This window comes from Silurus meridionalis, chromosome 16, assembly GCF_014805685.1.
Source record: "Silurus meridionalis isolate SWU-2019-XX chromosome 16, ASM1480568v1, whole genome shotgun sequence".
Lineage (NCBI taxonomy): Eukaryota > Metazoa > Chordata > Actinopteri > Siluriformes > Siluridae > Silurus > Silurus meridionalis.
The window spans coordinates 15,918,323-15,936,953 of NC_060899.1; the positions used below are offsets into that span (position 1 = coordinate 15,918,323).

An 18,631-nucleotide genomic window follows, 5' to 3' on the forward strand; every position below is an offset into this window, starting at 1 on the left:
GAGTAGGTCGGTAATTTGGTCCAATCTGGACTATTTGTTCTTGAATGTTAGACTTCATGATGTGGTGATTTGCAGTAAAGCCCCTGTATTAACATTCAAGAAGATGTCACTTTGACAGTAATATGTCTTTTAAGTATCCATGATTTGTCTAGATATGATGTTGTCCTCTGTGGTGTTCCAAAACATTTGGTATTGCTGAGCCCGTTAGAATGAGCCTTTAAAGAATGCACCAAATTGAAACGTCTCTGACTCAGTCTATGTTTTGTATTACACATGACTTTTTTTTTTATTATTTTATAAATCTTAAGCACATAAAATTGGCATTTAATTGATGGCTTGTCCTTAGTTAATTGTACTTCCTATGTCCTGATAGACGGTTTGTTCAAATAAAACTTGGGAAGTACAATTAAACTGGCAGAGTGGCCCTATCATGTAACAAATCCCTCCTTTGATCATTTACACATTAATATAAAACGGAACATCGTTTAGATATTACATGGTTTTTCAGGTCCTCGACTCAGCCCATCAAGCCCATAAACAATGAGGTTCGCAGTTGTAGTGCTGCTCTCCTGTATGCTCATCCATGAAGGTAAGAAGTCTTACATTTTATGAGTGTAGTTTTAAATGGAATATACACTAAATTACTCACTTAAAGATATGAGACAGCAATCTAAGGGTCCAAGCATCTTTGACAAATGATCTGGAGATCATGGTGAAGATGAAAACAATAATCATGTTTGGTAACTTAATATAAGCAATATCAAGTCCCTGCTGAGAGCTGGTCATCATTAGTCAAGTCAAGTCAAGTTTATTTCTATAGCGCTTTTCACAACAGACATTGTCTCAAAGCAGCTTTACAGAATGTAACAGTGAAGGTGAATGGTGTGTATTTATCCCTGATGAGCAGCCGTGGCGACTGTGGCAAGGGAAAAATCCCTTAGATGTTATGAGGAAGAAACCTTGAGAGGAACCAGACTCAAAAGGGGAACCCATCCTCATTTGGGTGATATCAAGAATGTGATCATAAATCTTTAAACAATACAGAACACTGGAGAGTGAGAACTAACATGACCATATCATTAGGAATACAATTCTAGAAAATACAGTAAACGTTTAACTTTCTTCCTCATAAACTAAGTGAACAAGATTTTATATTTTTTATTAAATCAATAGTAATATTTAAAATAATGCAGCTTTATAATTATAGTCTCTAAATGTTTATCATGTGTGATTTATTGTATTCCTCTGATTAGCTCCTCCACCGCAGTTACCCAACGGCATGTCCTGCTACACCTACATCAATAATACCTGCTCAGGAACTGTGAAATGTGTGGGGGATCAGAATTATTGCATCTCTTCAGACACAGGTAACTCCAGCTAATCATTCTCACTGTATTACAACTTAAAACTTAACTAACAACAATAATCAATGACCTCCTGAACTTCTTACAATATTAAAGTAATGAGCAGTGGGAAAAATGATTCATAAAATGAATTTAATGTTTTATGGGGGTCCCCAGTTGTTTTGTAACTGCTACATTTTTTACTAAAATAATCTTGAGGACCCCCTAAGTCTATTTTTTATTTGTTATGGGGGACCCAGATCCCCCCAGTCCATTGTTAAACTTAAATTCCAAATGAAATATTTAGCACTTTATATAAAGTTATTTAAAATGATAAATATTAAATATGTATATAAACTGTCATAAAAATCATCTTCATTATCTGCACATTACTCTTTCTCTCACTCTTTTTCTCTTTCTCTTTCTCACAGTTGTACAAGGAAGCAAATTCTTGACTTCTGGATGCACAACCAAGAGCTTCTGTGATGCCTCTGGAATGTTAGGTGCACAGACAGCGGGCCTAGGGTCTGTAAAGTGCTGTCAGGAGAACCTGTGTAACGGCGCTGAGAGTTTCACACTGAGCTTCTTCTTTATGATCATCCTTTTGTCTGCTCCATCATCTTATACTGAAAAAAGGAAAAACTCTCTAGATGAATGAAGAAGAAATTTTAAGAGGAACCAGACTCAAAAGAGAAACTCATCCTCATTTAGGTAATATCAAGATAAAGTATTTATTATTATGCAAACAAATTCACCTGCAATAACACAAATCTTCTTTACTGTACTGCTCACAGTGTCACTGTGTCTACTTTCACACTGTCACATTTTTGCACTAAATCTTGTACACATGCACTTTAGGTTGTGCCCCAGGTGTTTGTGTAGTTCTGTGTTTTTTCTGTGCATTTAAAATGTACATGTAATTGATGCCGTGTCTTCAGATTCATTATTAATTGTTCTTTCTATTTCCTGACTTTCTTCTGTTTACTGAAACTTCAGAAAGTTCATATAAACTGTCAGAGTTTCCTGTAGAAATCACGCAGTGTGAAATAAATCCCTCCCCTGTTCATTTATGGACGAGCATAAAACGGACGCTTCATCAGCTACTTCATTTTATTTACTTTCCAAACCCATGAACAATGAAGTTCTCCATTGTACTGCTGCTCTCCTGTATGCTCGTTCCTGAAGGTAAGAAATCTCACATTCCTGAGTGTAGTTTTAAATGGAATATACAATAAATTACACACTTGATGATGGGATTTGCAGTAAATGTAGTTGATTTTTTTCTCCTGTTAGTGCTGATGTTAACGTGTCAGCAGTGCATTTCGACAATCAATTCACCATGTCCAAGTACGCCGTTAAACTGTTCAAATGTGTGTTCCAGTACCACTGTTTCTTACTACTCAAGTAAGTGAATGTGCATTTTGTACTGATATTTGCAACAATATCATATTATGTATACATACATTTATGGATGCATCAATAATGATAAGTCACACAGCAGCCATTAAGCTGAAAAACAATTCTGTATTCTATAAATTCTATAGAAATCCTATGTAGAACTGTACGAGTGACAAGTGTTGTTTCAGCACCTTTTGGTTATTAAAATTCAGTTTAATTTGATTAAATTTAAATACAATGCATTAAAAAGCTTAATATCATTAACACACAAGTGACCACTTTTCAAGGTAACAGTTTACAGCTACTTTACTTACAGTACATTCCACTGATGTAGGTACAAAACTGTATTTATGTTGCATTTTCAAATAATACGAGGGGTGAAATGTTCTGCAGGTACTTCGTATGCGACAGTTACTCTACAGAACTGCACAACACTAGGCTTTTGTTTAAATGGAAGCCTGAATTTGGGATCATCAAACTTACTTGTAAATACTCAATGCTGCAGCACTGATTTCTGCAACAACCAAACACTACCAGGTAAAACAACATATTATTTGCTTTTTATTTTTTTGCTTGTTTGTTTGTTTATGCCATCACAATTTTTTATAAAAATTTCATATATTAAAAAAAGGCAGCAATCTAAGGGGTTGTCAGGCGAAAGAACGTGCCGGAAAACCAAAGTGAAATCCACAAAGGTTTTTAATGAGAAAATAAAGAGCCTATCACTCCAAGCAGCTCTCCCACTTTCTAATCAGCTACACCTGGCCCTCATCAGTTTGCACGCTACTTTAACCCCGTTCCTCCACCAGCTCATTGTCCGTTCTACCTGATTAGAAAGTGGGAGAGCTGCTTGGAGTGATAGGTGGAGGTGTGGCTGGTGGATCCCTGACAGGTGGATCCCTGACAGGGGTCCAAGTATCTCTGAAAAATGCTGCCACTAATGCTAAGTTTACACAGAACAATCTGTAGATCACGATGAAGATGAACACAATAATCCGATTTTGCGACTTATAATATAAAATGCCTGCTGAGAGATGACTTGATAAAGTGAGGCTGTTTTGCAACCAAGTAAATAAATCATCATTAGTAATACAGTTCCAGATAATACAGTAAACAGGTTTTGTTGAATTCCTGAGAAACGGAAGGTGTGTTTCCTAGTGGACATTATTAAAACACCTGTTTATTGTAAAATGTCTTTTTTGTAACATTGAGTTGTTATAAGTTGTTAAATCCTGTCCTGATTTATATTTTTTAATATCATCACTTCACATTTATACTGGGGTCTGTAAATGTGTTCAGTAGTTTTATTGTGTGTGATTTATTTTATTCCTCTGATCAGCTTCTCCACAGCAGTTACCCAACGGCATGTCCTGCTACACCTGCATCAATAATACCTGCTCAGGAACCGTGCAATGTGTGGGGGATCAGAATTATTGCGTCTCTCCATCTAATCATTCTCACCCAGTAATTATAAAGGCTGATTAAGTTAAGAATATTAACATACTGTATATGTATATGTATACATATACAGTATGTTTATATGTATACTATATATATATATATATATATATATATATATATATATATATATATATATATATTTACTATTTTCAATTTTGTTATGTTGCAGCCTTTTTTTCTTAATAATGCTACATGTACATAAGTATTTAGTTCCTTTACTCACAGCTTTGGTTAAAAATATTTCAACTTCATGAAACCCACACTCACTCACTCACTCTCTCTCTCTCTCTCTCTCTCTCTCTCTCTCTCTCTCTCTCCACAAACAGCTTCAGGGAACATTGTCTCGACTCTGGCAGGATGCACAACCAAGAGCTTCTGTGATGTCGCTGCATCATTGACTCAGCTAACTGGCAATTCGACTGTAAAATGCTGTCAGGGGAACCTGTGTAACGATGCTAAGAGCTTAACACTGAGCTTCCTCCCCATGATCATCCCTCTGCTCTGCTCCATCATCTTCTACTGAGCTTTAGAAAAAGTATAATATTTTTAAGGTGTTGAGTCCTTTTACAATGATTTCTATTAAATTCATTTTAATAAAATGGTTGTTATGCCATTTTACATTCTGAAAAATTATGTTAATCGGGATAAGATCATATAAAGCTGGACAGCATTTGTGCTCATATAAAGAGAGTGAACTGAAAATTGTTTACAACAAAAATATCCTATTAACAATGAACATCCCTTTTATCTTCCCATCATCCAATCTGGTGTGGATTCAGGTTTTCACGTCTCTAGAATATTTGTTTGTCCAATAAATGGTGCAAGAAAAATAAAACATATTTGGACGTGTCTTGCATTTTCATTAAGATAAAACAAAAAGATTCAATCTAAATTTACAAGATAATTATTTCATATGATTAACATCCCTAGAAGCAAGGATGTTTAGTCTCACCTGGATTCAGGTTTTTATTCCGAACAGCCACACCTTTTCTAAATAAATGGAGCTTCACCTTCAGTGAGTCATCAGGTGTGACTCTTACATAAAAGCTCATGTACATAAGATCAGACTCCACTCCTCTAGAATGTCTGTTTATCCAAGCAATGGTTTAAAAGAAATAAAATATATTCAAATATATCTTGTGTGTTTATTAATATCAAATATATTAATTTAACTGCATGATGATGGGTTTGAGATTATTTGATTGGATATTTACCATGATGGCAAACTTCTTGGCCCGAAGGTCTTTAAAAAGTTTTGTCAAATGCTAATAGCATTTACTTTCTTCAGTCTAAAACCAGTCTGTTTACATTCCATGTTTCGTGTTACAAATCAGCTCATATGCTAAGCATTGCATTTTGTTTGTGTGCTGCGCTGCTAAAACAGTTAGCTGCTAAAACAATTCAGTTTTACATGTACAGTATTTATTATTATTCACCTGCACACAAATATTCTGTACTTTACTGCTCAGTGCTGCAGTGTCACTCTGTCTATTGTCTCTATTGTCATATTCTTGCACTAAATGTTTAAAGAAACATAAAGCATCTACAACATAAGTTTATTTTGTGATGCAGAAAATTAATGAAATTAATTTATTCTCTTGAATGGAAGTAAAACATTAAACTGTTATGATTATATTATTATCTACAGGTTACATTTATTACATTGGATGGCTTTAAATAAATAGTCTACATTTATTTATTTATTTATTTATATTTTCAGTTTTGCCATTAAAAACTTTAATGAAATCATTGCTGATTCCTACTGATTTCATGTATTTTACTGTGGTGTTTTTATTTCGACTTAATTTTGCCAAAGTACTGAATAGAATGATAGGATTATGTTATATAATCTTTTATAAGGCTAGAAAAATATTTACATTAGTAATACTAGAGAACTCATTTACATCTACAAACTGATAAGACCTGCAAATAAAAGACAATTAAACCTACATCTAAGTCTTTATTTGTTCAAGTTCAAGTGTATTTCTATGCTGCTTTTTACAATAGACATTGTCTCAAAGCAGCTTTACAGAACGTAAGAATTAAAGTGAATTATGTGTGTTGATGAGCAGCCTGGGGCGACTGTGGCCAGGAAAAACTCTCTAGATGAATGAAGAAGACATTTTAAGAGGAACCAGACTCAAAACAGAAACTCATCCTAATTTAGTTAATATCAAGTTAAAGTATTTATTATTATGCAAACAAATTTACTTGCAATAACACAAATCTTCTCTACTGTACTGCTCACAGTGTCACTGTGTCTACTTTCACACTGTCACATTTTTGCACTAAATCTTGTACACATGCACTTTAGGTTGTGTTCTTTGTTTTGTGTAGTTCTGTGTTTTATATTGGCCTATAGATGGACGGGAGAGGTCAGGTTTTTTATTAAAAATTTGATAACTGCCAGTTTGAATGATTTAGGTACATGACCAGTGTTAAGGGAAGAAATTGTTAGTTTCAGAAGAAGTTGAAATGCTTTTGGAATTATCTGTGTGAAGAAACATACAGGATACAGGATCTAGAACACAAGTTGATTATTTTTTATGACAAAATATGATATACTTGATAAATGCAAGTAAAACATTGATCTTTTATGATTATATTGTTTTCTACCTGGTTATCTACATTTATTAAATTGCCTGTTAAGACGTGTAACTCAGGACGCCCTCATTTCATGCTCTTTGAAATACTATCTAAGGTGAGCAGCATTATCTAGGGTGTAGTGGGATGGATTTGAGCAGTTGGGTGGTTACAAGAACAAGAAAAATCAAGTCTTTCCTGTGTGACTCTTGCAATCTGTATAATCAAAAATTCCACGAGTCGTTTAACAATTAAGAAGAAAAAGCAGAAAAAGATGCAAAGGTTTAACAAATCTAACAGTTCCAGCACCTTCAACAGAGCCAAACTATTAGTTTTTTTCAGCTAATTATGACTATTAATAAATCAATCAAATGTGTATGCCCATGTCGTTATTGTTTGTTTACAATGTTTGGTATTTAAAGCTCTCCACGTTACACAACAACATTAAAAATACATGTTTGAGGACAGACAGGACACTGCTGTGAATTTTCTTTTGGTTTCATTTTGGTAGTCACTTTTCGCATCCGAGTTAAAACAAAAAAACTAAAACACTTTAGTAAACAATACACTTTAGTAAACAATAACATTAATGATGTATGAAACAATTTCAGGGTTATATTCTGTATCTTTAGAAGATTTTTTTTTCTTTTTGCTGGAAAAGTGCATAACTCACATTAGACACAATCATGGACTGTTTTTTGCTTGCTTTCTTTGCTACTGAAATAAACAAAGTTTTTATTTTCTAATCTGTAAAAATCATTAAACAAATTCAGAAATGGTTCTTAGCTTGTTTTATCTGTAACCAGAATATGACTTTTTTTTCTACCTAGTTGATAACCGTAATAATGTCATTTTAATGGGATTTAATGCTTAGTAATAAGTAGCTTTACTTTTTACTAAGCAATCTTACTGAGTAAATTTTAAATTAGTTACTTTTTACTTTTACTTGAGTAAATCTTTAGAACGATAACTTTACTTGTACTTAAGTCAAATTTCATTGAAGTAACTTTTACTTGGGAAGAATGTCCTGTTACTCTTTCCACCTCTACTCATAGATGAATGTAGCTGAGATGAACCTCTGTGTCATATCTCAATGCAGCAGTGGCATCTAGCCTCACTGTATTTTGGAACAGTGTTTTCTACAATGTCTCCAATACTTCTGTGATGGATTTTTAATCAATATAACATGGGTCGCCAGGACACATAGAGAGGGAGAAATTGAGATCCACACACCAAATACTCAGCATGCTACAAGAAAACCAGGAAGGACAGCATGAACACACCAACATACAGTATCCTCAGACAGTATGAGAAATAGGGAAAACTGAACTGTCAAAACTTGTCTATTATCACATCCTTATTAAATTTTTTCCTCCTAGTAAAGACCATTACATCAATAGCAATTACAGTGCCCCCTGTGGCATCAGAGCCATACACAACTATTTTACAGGAATATCGAACAAATATTAAAAGATCAAAAATGTAAATGTTATTATTGAAAGGCAGACTGTTGAATGATAAAATAAAATACTGTTCACATCCATTGAGGTTTTTGGACACCTGTGATTCAGACGACTAGATTTCATTGTGCAACAATGCAAAACATGCTTCAAAGGTGTGTACATGCGCTAAAGATATCAAACGATTCATTTGCCATGATACAAAAACATGTGGTTGGTGAGCAACATGACAAACTGCATATTTCTAAATCTAGATAAAGATAGCGTATGGTAAGAGAACTATTTATAGCTTTTATTAACTTCTTTTGAAGCATTAAATGTAACTTAGAACCTTCTTTATTTCTTTTGTAATTTAAATGTCTACAGAGAATAGTGTGTCATGTTTTTAATAAATAATTATTATTTTTGTGGTATAAGAAAAAGTCAGTGATGATGTGTTTTTATTCTTTGTTGTGTAATGTGCAAAGATAAAAACCAAAAAATGAAAAAATGTTATCGGCCGTTTTGAGACTGAAAACGATGTGTTGTTAGGTAGTTTTTGTGGGGAAAAAGAATAAGTATTGAAGAATTGAAATTCAGAGACTCTTCTCCAGTAGTTCAGTCAATCTGGACATGTTTTTTGCATCTTGAGGTTAAACATTTATTAACATTCATGAAGATGTCACTTAATTTTAAACGTTGACAATGATTATGCCTGTCAAATGTCCTTGATTCTGTGGACTTCTTTTTAGGTCTCTGATAATGCTTTTTATTAAACATTTCTTATTCTGTAAATCATAAATATTCTCTCTTTAAGAATTTTAAGAACGAATTTTCTATAATCTGAATTATTTTATAAAACTAACTTAGAAAAAACTGTGTGACACAACAGCACTTTTTAAAAAGCACTCAAAATGTATATGTAATTGATGCCCTGTCTTCAGATTCATTATTAATTGTTTTTTCTATTACCTTTTTTATTTTCTATTTTTTTTTTTTACCGAAACTTGGAAAGTACATATAATCTGTAGGCGTGGCCTGTAGAAACCATGGATTGTATAATAAAATCCCTCCCCTGCTCATTAATGCATTACTATAAAACAAAAACTGCTTCATTTTATTTACTTTCCAAACCCATCAACAATGAAGTTCTCCATTGTACTGCTGTTCTCCTGTATACTCGTCCCTGAAGGTAAGAAATCTCACATTCCTGAGTGTAGTTTTAAATGGAATATACAATAAATTACACACTTGATGGTGGGATTTGTAGTAAATGTAGTAGATTTTTTTTCTCCTTTTAGTGCTGATGTTAACGTGTCAGCAGTGCACTTCGACAATCAATAAACCATGTCCAAGTACGCCGGTAAACTGTTCAAATGTGTGTTCCAGTACTACTGGTTCTATCTACATAAGTAAGTGAAAGTGCATTTTGTACTGATATTTGCAACAATATCATATTTAATGTAATACATAAATGTATGGATGCATCAATAATGATAAGTCACACAGCAGCCATTAAGCTGAAAAACAATTCTATATTCTATAAATTCTATAGAAATCCTATGTAGAACTGTATGAGTGACACTTTTAAGTTTTGTTTCAGCACCTTTTGGTTATTAAAATTCAGTTTAATTTGATTAGATTTAACATTTGATGCATTAAAAAGCTTAAGCACATTAACACACACGTGACCACTTTTCAAGGTAACAGTTTACTGCTACTTTATTTACAGTACATTCAACTGATGTAGGTACAAAACTGTATTTATGTTGCATTTTCAAATAATACAGGGTGTGAAATGTTCTGCAGGTACTTTGAATGCGACAATTGTTGGTACTGTACAGAACTGCACAACACCAGACATGTGTGTGAATGGAAGCCTGAATTTGGGATTAACAAACACAGTTGTAAATACCCAATGCTGCAGCACGGATTTCTGCAACAACCAAACACTACCAGGTAAAACCAATTTTGCGACTTATAATATAAAATGCCTGCTGAGAGATGACTTGATAAAGTGAGGCTGTTTTGCAACCAAGTAAATGAATCATCATTAGTAATACAGTTCCAGATAATACAGTAAACTGTTTTTGTTGAATTCCTGAGAAACGGAAGGTGTGTTTCCTAGTGGACATTATTAAAACACCTGTTTATTGTAAAATGTCTTTTTTGTAACATTGAGTTGTTATAAGTTGTTAAATCTTGTCCTGATCAATATTTTTTAATATCATCACTTTATAGCTATTTATACTGTAGTCTCTAAATGTGTTCAGTAGTTTTATTGTGTGTGATTTATTTTATTCCTCTGATTAGTTCCTTCACAGCAGTTACCCAACGGCATGTCCTGCTACACCTGCATCAATAATACCTGCTCAGGAACTATCCAATGTGTAGGGGATCAGAATTATTGCGTTTCTGTGAACACAGGTAACTCCATCTAATCATTCTCACCCAGTAATTATAAAGGCTGATTAAGTTAAGAATATAAATATATATAGTGCATTATTCAGTATTCAGACTTCCTTCAACTATTTTAAATTTTATGTTGTTTGATTTAATGCTACATGTACATAAGTATTTAGTTCCTTTATTCAGAGCTTCAACTTTATGAAACCCACACTACTCACTCACTCACTCTCTCTCTCTCTCTCTCTCTCTCTCTCTCTCTCTCTCTCTCTCTTTCTCTTTCTACACAAACAGATTTAGGAGAAAACAATGTCTTGGTTCAGGCAGGATGCACAACCAAGAGCGTCTGTGATGCCTTTACATTATTTGGCACTCAGCTAGTTGCCAATTCGACTGTAAAATGCTGTCAGGGGAACCTGTGTAACGATGCTAAGAGCTTAACACTGAGCTTCCTCCCCATGATCATCCCTCTGCTCTGCTCCATCATCTTCTACTGAGCTTTAGAAAAAAATATTCTAAAGGTGTTGATTAAATAAGTTCCTCCTTTTACAATGATTTCTATTAAATTCATCTTAATAAAATGGTTGTTATGCCATTTTACATTCTGAAAAATTATGATAATCCCGATAAAATCATATAAAGCTGGACAGCATTTGTGTTAAGAATGAACATCCCTTTTATCTTCCCTTCATCCAATCTGGTGTGGATTCAGGTTTTCACGTCTCTAGAATCTTTGTTTGTCCAATAAATGGTGCAAGAAAAATAAAACATATTTGGACGTGTCTTGTATTTTCATTAAGATAAAATAAATACATTTAACTGAATGATTATGTGCTTGAGTTCATTTGATTGGATATTTACATTGATGACAAAATGTTCTCAGAAAGTTTTGTAAAATACTAACGTTTTTATTTCTTCAGCTTTTGTCATGAAACCAACTGTTTAGTTTCTGTGGAAATTGTAATCAACAATGATCCCTTATTTTCCTTAAATCTAAAATTAACAACTAATGTTTTTAATCTCAAACACATTTTATCCAAATGGAGCTCATATGATTTTAGATCATTAGATATGATTCAAAGCTTTGTAATATATCAACTCGTTCTCATAAACAATGATCTGAATGGAAGATGCCAAAATGAAGAATAGATTTGTCTATTCTGAGACATACTGTATCTAAGCAGGGCCAAGCCAAAAGTGGAAAAAAACAGCCACCTGGAGGCGCTATGATCTTTTGTGCGTTTAAATCAGTGCTTCTCAATTATATTCTGTTACGCCCCCCCTAGGAAGAAGTAAGGTAAAAAGTAAACATTTCGAGCCCCCCAACTCTCCTCCGTGACTGTAAATAGTATTATTTGTCTATAAAATTGTTATAAGTACACCTCTGAATAACACTGTATCTTATTAACATTATAGAAAACAAAAAAAGAAAAAAAGTAGAGATTAACTTGCAACAAAGAATAACTTTATTAACATTATTTTTTAGTCGATGAAAAAACTCAAGCGGTTTATTAGCCTGGTTGTGGTGTGATGTCTTTAAGTGATGCCTTCATTAATTTAGCTTCATGCAGTCCACTGCCAACATTTTTACACCAGTAAACATACTGGTCTTTCCTCATGTCCCACCGTAGTCACAGTGAAGCTAAACGCTACATACGCTTCGCTATATTTCCTCGGGAGACTTACGTTTGTCTCATTATCTCCGTCTCTCTCCACCTTTCTTTTCATCCCTGTTAAATATTTTTTCATGATGTCTTTTAAGGGTTTGTTATCTGCACTCCACACCTCCTGCTCTGTGCTGTGTGCTCTTGTTCAGTGCAAAAAAAACTACTCCATGCAGCTAAAAAAAAAACAGTTCCCCAGGGTCACCCGCGCCCACCCTGGCATCGCCTCGAACCCCCCCACACTCATCAAAACCAAGACAAAGTCAGAACACAAAATAGTAATTTCACAAAAAAAAAGAAAAAAAAAAGACAATCAGCCTACATCATGTCGTCTTTCTGGGTCCGGCCACAAAATTTCGTCCACATCGCATACAATATCCTCTAGTCCAAGGCACCGGGGAAAATATCTCCTTGAATGCCGTATCCAGGCCTGACATGATGCCTGGTCAATATCTCCACATGCCTCCTCCATTGCCTGTAAAAGGGCTACCTGTTGAAGAGGATGACGGTCGTACACTTTCCAGCGCCAGGCAGAGAAGAACTCAATGGGATTTAAGAATGGAGAGTATGGAGGGAGGTTGAGTGCCATGAAGGATGGGTGGTCTGTAAACCAGTTGCGGACCAAAGCAGCCCTATGGAAACTAACATTGTCCCATATGATGACATATCGGGTATGCTCTGGTCTCTGAACAGTTAGCATGTCATGTAAGGTGTCCAGGAATGCAATAATGTGTGCAGTGTTGTATGGGCCTATGGTTGCATGATGGTGAACAACACCATTTTGGCTTATAGCTGCACACATGGTTATGTTACCACCACGTTGTCCTGGGACATTGATGATGGCACGGTGTCCAGTAATGTTCCTGCCACGTCTCCTGGTTTTACTGAGGTTAAAACCGGCCTCATCTACAAAAAGTAGCTCATGTCCCATTGCATCTGCTTCTAGTTCCATTACTCTCAGGACAAGACAAAACAAATGCAACACATCAGGCCCATGCACAGCACTACAGTATGCACTTCCAAATTCAGAACCAATGACACTATAGCTTACCTGCACATAGTCATATCGCAGTTGCTTTACACGTTCTGTGTTTCTCTCGAAAGGAACTCTGTAAATTTGCTTCATTCTTATTCTGTGGCACGCAAGTACACGACTTAGTGCAGAAATGCTTACACTGTGTATATTTTGAAAGATGGTGTCATTATCAATTATGCGCTGCTGTATTTCGCGCAGTCTTACAGTTTTCTTCAATTGTTTACACGCAATTTTGAAAACAGAGTTCTTTTTGTCAAAATATAATCACAATTATCCAAACACCACAATCAATTAGCAAAATTCCTAGATTGTTTGCAAACTGACACACTTCAGTCAAAACATACACACTTCAGTCAAAACATATACACATATTTGTGAAAATGCTTTTTGTTTTCATTTAACCAACACAGTCATCAATGATCATACACTATTGCAGCCAGTTTCACACTGCTGTGATAAATAAAAAACACATTTGTAAAAAAAAAAAAAAAAATAGATTTTTGGCCAGACATTCTTACTGTATGTAAGAGATCATTTAGGTGACAAAAAAATAGTGAGAAACTCACAACATTATTCATGATTTGTTTTGAGATATAAGGAGAATGTAGACAAATACTGTAGGCCTACTATAACCTTACCAAGCACTCCACAACACTTGATGCTGCAGACTGAATATTTCAAGTATTTATTTCAATACTTACAGTATTTCTTACCATAATCAGTTACAGTATCAACCAACAATGATATCAATTACTGTAAACAAATAAAATCTATAAACAAATAAAAGTTACTGCATGAATTACAGTACATACACTTTGACTCTGAAGAAAAGTAAAGTAAAAGTAAACAGAAATGAAAGAAAACTACTGTAAAAGCAACAAGAATACTGTAACTATCCGTCTCTCCGTCTGGCTGGATCAGGCCATAAGATTTCATCCACATCACAGGCTATGTCTTCATTGGCAAGGCACCGTTGGAAGAATCGCCTTGTGTGACGAATCCACCCCTGCACTGAAACTGCTTCAATAATATCACATGCCTGTTCCATGGCCTGAATGAGGGGAAAACGGTCATAAGGCCGCAGGTCATATACCTTCCACCGCCACGCTGAAAATAATTCTTCTATAGGATTCAGGAAGGGGGAGTATGGGGGAAGGTATAAAACTTCAAAATCAGGGTGATCATGGAACCAGTTCTGGACCAGAGCAGCCCGATGAAATAAGACATTGTCCCAAACGACAATGTACCGCATCTGGTCCACTTGGTGTAATGCTGTGACAATCTCATGCAATCGGTCAAGAAATGCAAGTATCAGATTTGCATTATAGGGTCCCAGATTTGCATGGTGGTGGAGGACCCCATTTTGTGTGATAGCAGCGCAAAGGGTGATGTTACCCCCTCGCTGCCCTGGCACATTGGTGATTGCCCTGTGCCCAATTACATTTCTCCCTCTTCTTCTTGTTTTTGCAAGGTTAAATCCAGCCTCATCCACATATATAAATTCATGTTGAATTTCAGCAGCATCCATTTGCAAGACTCTCTGAAACACATTAAAGAAAATAGGATGCTATTCAATATCTATAGCACAGTATTTTTTTTGTGACAGAACATTATGAGCAGTGCATGATACCACACCATAGTCAGATGAACAATGCATACCTCCACATACTCATTGCGCAGATGTTTCACTCTCTGAATTTCTGTCAAATGGTACCCGATACAGTTGCTTCATGTATATTTGATTTTTCTTTAGGATTCGACCTAATGTTGACAGAGAGACTCGTTGGATGTTATTGAAAATATTGTCATCATTGATGATATTGGCTTGGATTTCTCGTAGCCTGATACAATTATTGGCCAAAACCATGTTCACAATGGCGGCCTCTTGTGCACGACTAAACATAGGGCCCCTTCCACCTTGGTGTCCTCGACCCTCAATCCTATGTAAGAAAAAAAAGATAAAATAAATAAATATATATATATATATATATATATATATATATATATATATATATATATATATATATATATATATGCAGCCTACTGTCAAATGTCACAGTAAACAATATTGATTATACAAGCTTCAGTTTCAATGTATACTGTGTGGTTAGCTTACCTGTTTTCTCGATGAAATGTCCGAATTACTGACGCAACAGTATTTCTGCTGAGATTTGGTTGAACTCTTTGTCCAGCTTCCATCAGTGTCAGTCCATGGTTGATAACATGGTCAATAAGTATTGCACGGATTTCTCGAGTCAAATTTGGTCCTCGTCTTCTTTGTTCAGGTTCTATCACCTCTTCAAGTCCTTCTCTACCTCTTACTCTACCTAGGTGTCTTCCTCTACCTCCTTCTCCTCCACCTATGCCTCCTTCTCCTCTTCCTCTACCTCCTTCTCCTCTACCTATGCCTCTTCCTCTACCTCCATCTCCTCTACCTATGCCTCCTTCTCCTCTTCCTCTACCTCCTTCTCCTCTACCTATGCCTCCTTCTCCTCTTCCTCTACCTCCTTCTCCTCTTCCTCTACCGCCTTCATCTCCTCTTTGAGCTCCCCCTCTCATTCTCACTCTTCTTCTTCTTCTAACTCCTTCCATTTTTGTTGAAGACAGGTGAACTCACCTGCTGCCTTTTATAGCACACCTGAGTGCTGCGTTTTCAAATTAGCACATGTGTGCTTCCACACCTGGTAGATGTGTTTATCCAATTCGTTCATTAGTGTGGTAATTGGCAATCCAGTGCTTTGTAATTACAAGGAAGTAACCTCACAATCCTTATCTGTGTCTAAGGTGTGAAAATGTGTGTAGAGTTTTACAAATCACTGTGTGTAATGTTTTGCAAAAAGGGTGAAGCAGACATTGTGTGTAATGTTGTGCAAATCTGTGGAGGTGTTTTGCTCATTGGAGTAAAATTTTGCTAATTGTGTGGAAATTTTAATTTTAGTGTGTAAACAATCGTAAAAAACTGTATTAAAAGGCAGACTGTTGAATGATAAAATAAAATACTGTTCACATCTATTGAGGTTTTTTTGGACACCTGTGATTCAGACGACTGGGTGGATTTCATTGTGCAACAATGCGAGACATGTTTCAAAGGTGTGTACATGCGCTAAAGATATCAAACGATTCATCTGCCATGATACAAAAACATGTGGTTGGTGAGCAACATGACAAACTGCATATTTCTAAATCTAGATAAAGATAGTGTATGGTAAGAGAACTATTTATAGCTTTTATTAACTTCTTTTGAAGCATTAAATGTAACTTAGAACCTTCTTTATTTCTTTTGTAATTTAAATGTCTACAGAGAATAGTGTGTCATGTTTTTAATAAATAATTATTATTTTTGTGGTATAAGAAAAAGTCAGTGATGATGTGTTTTTATTCTTTGTTGTGTAATGTGCAAAGATAAAAACCAAAAAATGAAAAAATGTTATCGGCCGTTTTGAGACTGAAAACGATGTGTTGTTAGGTAGTTTTTGTGGGGAAAAAGAATAAGTATTGAAGAATTGAAATTCAGAGACTCTTCTCCAGTAGTTCAGTCAATCTGGACATGTTTTATGCTTCTTGAGGTTAAACATTTATTAACATTCATGAAGATGTCACTTAATTTTAAACGTTGACAATGATTATGCCTATCAAATGTCCTTGATTCTGTGGACTTCTTTTTAGGTCTCTGATAATGCTTTTTATTAAACATTTCTTATTCTGTAAATCATAAATATTCTCTCTTTAAGAATTTTAAGAACGAATTTTCTATAATCTGAATTATTTTATAAAACTAACTTAGAAAAAACTGTGTAAAACAACAGCACTTTTTAAAAAGCACTCAAAATGTATATGTAATTGATGCCCTGTCTTCAGATTCATTATTAATTGTTTTTTCCATTTCCTGAATTTCTTTTTTTTTTTACTGAAACTTGGAAAGTACATATAATCTGTAGGCGTGGCCTGTTGAAACCATGGATTGTATAATAAAATCCCTCCCCTGCTCATTAATGCATTACTATAAAACGGAACCTCCATCAGCTGCTTCATTTTATTTACTTTCCAAACCCATGAACAATGAAGTTCTCCATTGTACTGCTGTTCTCCTGTATACTCGTCCCTGAAGGTAAGAAATCTCACATTCTTGAGTGCAGTTTTAAATGGAATATACAATAAATTACACACTTGATGATGGGATTTGTAGTAAATGTAGTTGATTTTTTTCCTTTTAGTGCTGATGTTAACGTGTCAGCAGTGCATTTCAGTTAACAATTCATCATGTCCAAGTACGCCGGTAAACTGTTCAAATGTGTGTTCCAGTGCCACTGTTTTCTCCTACTCAAGTAAGTGCATGTGCATTGTGTACTGATATTTGCAACAATATCACATTTAATGTAATACATACATTTATGGATGCATCAAAAATGATAAGTCGTTAAGCTTTATAAAAATTTATATTCTATAAATTCTATAGAAAACTGTATGAGTGACACTTCTTAAGTGTTGTTTCAGCACCTTTTGGTTATTAAAATTCAGTTTAATTTGAATAGTGTTAACATTCGATGCATTAAAAAGCTTAAGCACATTAACACACACGTGACCACTTTTCAGTTTACAGCTACTTTAATTACAGTACATTCCACTGATGTAGGTACAAAACTGTATTTATGTTGTATTTCCAAATAATACGGGGTGTGAAATGTTCTGCAGGTACTTCGAATGCGACAACTGTTCTTACTCTACAGAACTGCACAACACCAGACATGTGTGTAAATGGAAGCCTGAATTTGGGATCATCAAACACAGTATTAAATACCCAATGCTGCAGCACTGATTTCTGCAACAACCAAACACTACCAGGTAAAACAAAGTAGTTTTTGCTTGTTTGTTTGTTTGTTTGTTTGTTTGTTTGTTTATGCCATCACAATGTTTTATTAAAATTTCATATATTTAAAAAAGGCAGCAATCTAAGGGGTCCAAGTATCTCTGAAAAATGCTGCCACTAATGCTAAGTTTACACAGAACAATCTGTAGATCACGATGAAGATGAACACAATAATCCAATTTTGCGATAATATAAAATGCCTGCTGAGAGATGACTTGATAAAGTGAGGCTGATTTGCAACCAAGTAAATAAATCATCATTAGTAATACAGTTCCAGATAATACAGTAAACTGTTTTTGTTGAATTCCTGAGAAACGGAAGGTGTGTTTCCTAGTGGACATTATTAAAACACCTGTTTATTGTATAATGTCTTTTTTGTAACATTGAGTTGTTATAAGTTGTTAAATCTTGTCCTGATTAATATTTTTTAATAT

The 18,631-nt window shown here is 34.8% G+C and overlaps 2 protein-coding genes across 5 annotated transcripts in view; both read left to right on the plus strand.

The window, feature by feature from the left end:
* Nucleotides 1–510: 510 nt before the first annotated feature.
* Nucleotides 511–11,398, plus strand: LOC124398913 (urokinase plasminogen activator surface receptor-like). 4 transcript variants are annotated; one of them, XR_006928148.1, is made up of 9 exons: nt 511–589; nt 1,254–1,367; nt 1,775–2,054; nt 2,340–2,528; nt 2,637–2,747; nt 3,135–3,278; nt 4,081–4,205; nt 4,529–4,753; nt 11,152–11,398. XR_006928148.1 is itself a non-coding variant. In XM_046869427.1 (8 exons), the coding sequence occupies exons 4-8, from the start codon at nt 2,480–2,482 to the stop codon at nt 11,125–11,127; spliced, it is 627 nt and encodes a 208-aa protein (XP_046725383.1). In that variant the 5' UTR covers nt 511–589; nt 1,254–1,367; nt 1,775–2,054; nt 2,340–2,479; the 3' UTR covers nt 11,128–11,398. The 4 variants fall into 4 exon arrangements, 2 of the variants coding, with proteins under 2 accessions (XP_046725383.1, XP_046725382.1); XM_046869427.1 differs by lacking the exons at nt 2,637–2,747; nt 3,135–3,278; nt 4,081–4,205; nt 4,529–4,753 and adding exons at nt 9,526–9,636; nt 10,034–10,183; nt 10,538–10,651 and having other exon boundaries at nt 10,925–11,398; XR_006928149.1 differs by lacking the exons at nt 4,081–4,205; nt 11,152–11,398 and having other exon boundaries at nt 4,529–4,737.
* A 5,906-nt stretch (nt 11,399–17,304) lies between these two features.
* Nucleotides 17,305–18,631, plus strand: part of LOC124398607 — a 17,592-nt gene continuing 16,265 nt past the window's right edge. The window contains exons 1-3 of the mRNA XM_046868794.1: nt 17,305–17,438; nt 17,545–17,655; nt 18,023–18,172. Coding sequence (XP_046724750.1) covers nt 17,390–17,438; nt 17,545–17,655; nt 18,023–18,172 — 310 coding nt within the window. The 5' untranslated portion in view covers nt 17,305–17,389. The remainder of the gene's footprint in view (nt 17,439–17,544; nt 17,656–18,022; nt 18,173–18,631) is intronic.